This window comes from Gossypium hirsutum, chromosome D09 (assembly GCF_007990345.1).
Source record: "Gossypium hirsutum isolate 1008001.06 chromosome D09, Gossypium_hirsutum_v2.1, whole genome shotgun sequence".
NCBI classification, from domain to species: domain Eukaryota; kingdom Viridiplantae; phylum Streptophyta; class Magnoliopsida; order Malvales; family Malvaceae; genus Gossypium; species Gossypium hirsutum.
In genome coordinates, this window is record NC_053445.1 from 41272449 (window position 1) to 41275632 (window position 3184).

Consider the following 3184-nt stretch of genomic DNA (forward strand, 5'->3'; position numbering starts at 1 on the left):
ATTATAATCCGACCATATAATACAACTTAATATTAGTTAAATTTTAAGTAATCAACGAGTCAATATTTACTTATTCATTTTACTTTATATGCAAAAGCACCATTCTGAACAATCATACAAAAATAATCATGTGGTAATTTTTATATATATTCAATCAATTTAAAATTTACAAGTAAACTATGACGAAATCACTATACTAAATTCTAGTACTAATTAATGCAAAAACATAAACTTTCTTTCTCAAGTCCACTCATTTTCGGCCAGACAGCACGTGGTTCATCTTTGTTGAAAAACCAAGGCAATTTATATATATTCAAACCTTCAAATTCATTCGTAGGGTTAAAGAGCATTGACCCACTCGGATCATCATCATCATCATTCACCAAAACATAAATGGCATGCTGCTGATGGGTGTCCTTGAAATTTATTCAGCCATTTCAATGTCATGAAACAAGGAATTCAGGTCTGTTCTTGCGTCTTCTTTCTAAATGCTGATGAAATGAGGAAGTAGGATTCTTTACAGACTTTGATTCATACAAATTGTCAACTCAGCTGCAATTTTTCACAATATTGAGATATTCTATCCTTTTGTTCTCATACCATCTTTCCTAATTGATTAGAAATTTCCCATCAACTTTCAATGGGAAAGAAAAGGTGCTGGTTTAGTTGGGTGAAGAAGATATTCGCTTCTGATGCGAAACCAAAACCGGAAAAGGTTCATTTTTAACTCCTTTTTTTTGTTGTTGTTGTTGAGAATAATAGCTTTTGGTTTATAAAAAGTTTGATTGTACTTTGCAGAAATCAAGGAGGTGGAAATGGATTTTTAGAAGACTGAAACTAAAGCAATACCACCCTGCACTTCCCCCACTTCAAAAATCATTGTGTGAAGCAAGGGAAGAGCAAAGAAATCATGCTTTAAACGTAGCCATTGCAACAGCTGCCGCAGCGGAGGCTGCAATTGCTGCCGCCCAAGCAGCGGCTGAGGTTGTGCGTCTCACATCTGCCTCTAACCCTTCTCATCATTTCACTACAATCGACAGAAACTTGGCTGCTCTTAATATCCAAACTGCTTTTCGGGCACACCTGGTGAGCATGCATACCTTTCAAATGTTTGCTCTTTTTATCATCTAAGCAGCCTGCTTCCTTGATGCTTGGATTTACCAAATTTATACATGTTGTTCAATTTGGAATTATATGAATTTCAAGTCACTGTGGAATAGGCAAGGAAAGCACTGAGGGCATTGAAGGGAGTAGTGAAACTCCAAGCTATTGTTCGAGGCCGAGCTGTGAGGCGTCAGGCACTGATTAACCGGAAGTGCTTACAGTCTGGTACAAATATGTACCCAAAGGTGAAGGAGAAGAGTACTTCTCCAACTAGAGTAATTTGTCAAGACAGCAGGAGAAAACAGAGTCTCATGAACAAAGATGAATTGCAGGACAAAGACATTAAAGTATGTTTGATAATTCAACTCAAAATATTTATTTTACTATCATTATCAATGCATTTGAGGGAACAAATGAGCCACAATGATCAATCATTTGCTGTAGACTTAATGTGTATATTGTATGAACTCTGTTTTCTTAATTGGTGACCTTTGTTCAATAACTAAACATGTTGTCAGGGGCAGTATGCATGCAATAGTGAAAAGAGCTGGAATGACAGTGTGCTTTCTAAACAAGACATTGAAGTCAAATTTTTAAGAAGCCAGGAGGCAATGGCCAAAAGAGAGCGTATGAAGAAATACTCCTACTCCCATCGGGTAATTTCATCTCATATATTTGGTGATTATCAAGGGAAAAAACAAATTCCAACTGTCGCCATTCTAATGACCTATTCCCAAATAGAGTGCAAACTTTTGAGTATGTTTCCTGTTTTTGTTCATAGTTAACTGACTCATTTTCCCTTCAGGAGAGGCTAAATACTCGTATGCTTGATGAATTGGTGCACGTCAAAGAAGCTAAAGCTGAGGCAAATGAAAGGGATAGAGTGATGATTTCGAAACTGGATGTGCCTTCAAATTTGAGTACATGGGAAATCAATGGTCCACCTCATGTTAGACATAGAAAATTGAAAAAGCAGCAAGATACACTAAATGGAATGAATTCGCCCTTTTCATTTCCAAGAAGATCATTTAGTCGTACGCAGCAGAGTGCAGCCGGGGATGAAGGTTCCATCCCCAATTCGCCAGTTTTTCCTAGTTATATGGGAGCAACAGAATGTGCAAAAGCAAAGGCAAGGTCAAGGAGCACGCCAAGGCAACGGGTAGGATTTTGGGATAGTTGCTTTGATAATAGTGGGGCATACAAGGGTGGACTTTCTTTGTGGTCCACTTATGAGGGTGAACCATTCAGCATCGATGAGAATTGTTGTCTTCCTATGAATCCACACATTGGTTATATGACATCAACATTTGTAAAATGAAAATCAGAATGCTGGTCTCAATAGGTGCAATGCGTCTTTACCAGTTATAAAATGGCATATATTCGAGAATTACGACAGCCTCATATTACAAGGAAGGTTTTTCTGTATTTGACAAGGTATATATAAATGGTTTGTTTGCTCTATTTTTATTTTTTTGTGGAAAATGGGTTGTTTTTGAAAGAGTTTTGTGCCGACTAATGTGCAGTGAAAGATTTGGCTTGTATCAAAAAGGGGAAACTTCACATGTACTCGTATCTATAAAAATGTTCAATCATTTTATTTTCTTGAAGATGAGAATGTATTTCTCTGCTTCAGCATGAAGCAGCTTTGTTGTCATTTGGGGAGCCTCTCTGCAAGTTTATGATGGCAAATTGCAATGTTTAATAATATAATATAATGTCCCTTGGATTTATTATGTGATAGTCAGTTTTTGCTAAAAGTTGCGCAGCAGAACACAATATTTTTGGAAATGTTTAATTAAACACGTATAATTAATTTCATGCTTAAACAGTAATATTACATTTTATTTAAATTTAGACATATAAGTAATACTCATTAATTTAAATTTAGATTTAATTATACGTGTTTAAGCATGAAATTAATAAAATGTAATAGGGAGTATTCGGGCATACATTGTCTCGACTCTAGTTATAGGGTGTTGCAACACCGGCCTAAGGAGGCCCAAAATTGATGCAAGCGTGTTTTTGTTGTACAATAATAATTAACTTGTTAATCAACCTGCAACTACTATATAAATCAGCC

General features: G+C 36.1%; 1 protein-coding gene across 3 annotated transcripts; it reads left to right on the plus strand.

Moving 5' to 3' along the window:
• Positions 1 to 286: 286 nt before the first annotated feature.
• LOC107891342 (protein IQ-DOMAIN 14) lies at positions 287 to 2756 on the plus strand. 3 transcript variants are annotated; one of them, XM_016816103.2, is made up of 6 exons: positions 287 to 463; positions 621 to 715; positions 799 to 1086; positions 1221 to 1451; positions 1629 to 1760; positions 1910 to 2756. In XM_016816103.2, exons 2-6 carry the CDS (start codon positions 641 to 643, stop codon positions 2420 to 2422), a joined length of 1239 nt encoding a protein of 412 aa, XP_016671592.2. In that variant the 5' UTR covers positions 287 to 463; positions 621 to 640; the 3' UTR covers positions 2423 to 2756. The 3 variants fall into 3 exon arrangements, with proteins under 3 accessions (XP_016671592.2, XP_016671591.2, XP_016671590.2); XM_016816101.2 differs by having other exon boundaries at positions 290 to 463; positions 1623 to 1760; XM_016816102.2 differs by having other exon boundaries at positions 289 to 715; positions 1623 to 1760.
• The last annotated feature ends 428 nt before the right edge of the window (positions 2757 to 3184 follow it).

What these genes read in the sequence shown, in the direction of transcription:
- LOC107891342 (XM_016816102.2), top strand. Translation starts at nt 641, where the DNA reads ATGGGAAAGAAAAGGTGCTGGTTTAGTTGGGTGAAGAAGATATTCGCT. An exon ending in CGAAACCAAAACCGGAAAAG is followed by an intron (nt 716 to 798) that starts GTTCATTTTTAA and finishes TGTACTTTGCAG; the next exon opens with AAATCAAGGAGGTGGAAATG. An exon ending in AATACTCCTACTCCCATCGG is followed by an intron (nt 1,761 to 1,909) that starts GTAATTTCATCT and finishes TTTTCCCTTCAG; the next exon opens with GAGAGGCTAAATACTCGTAT.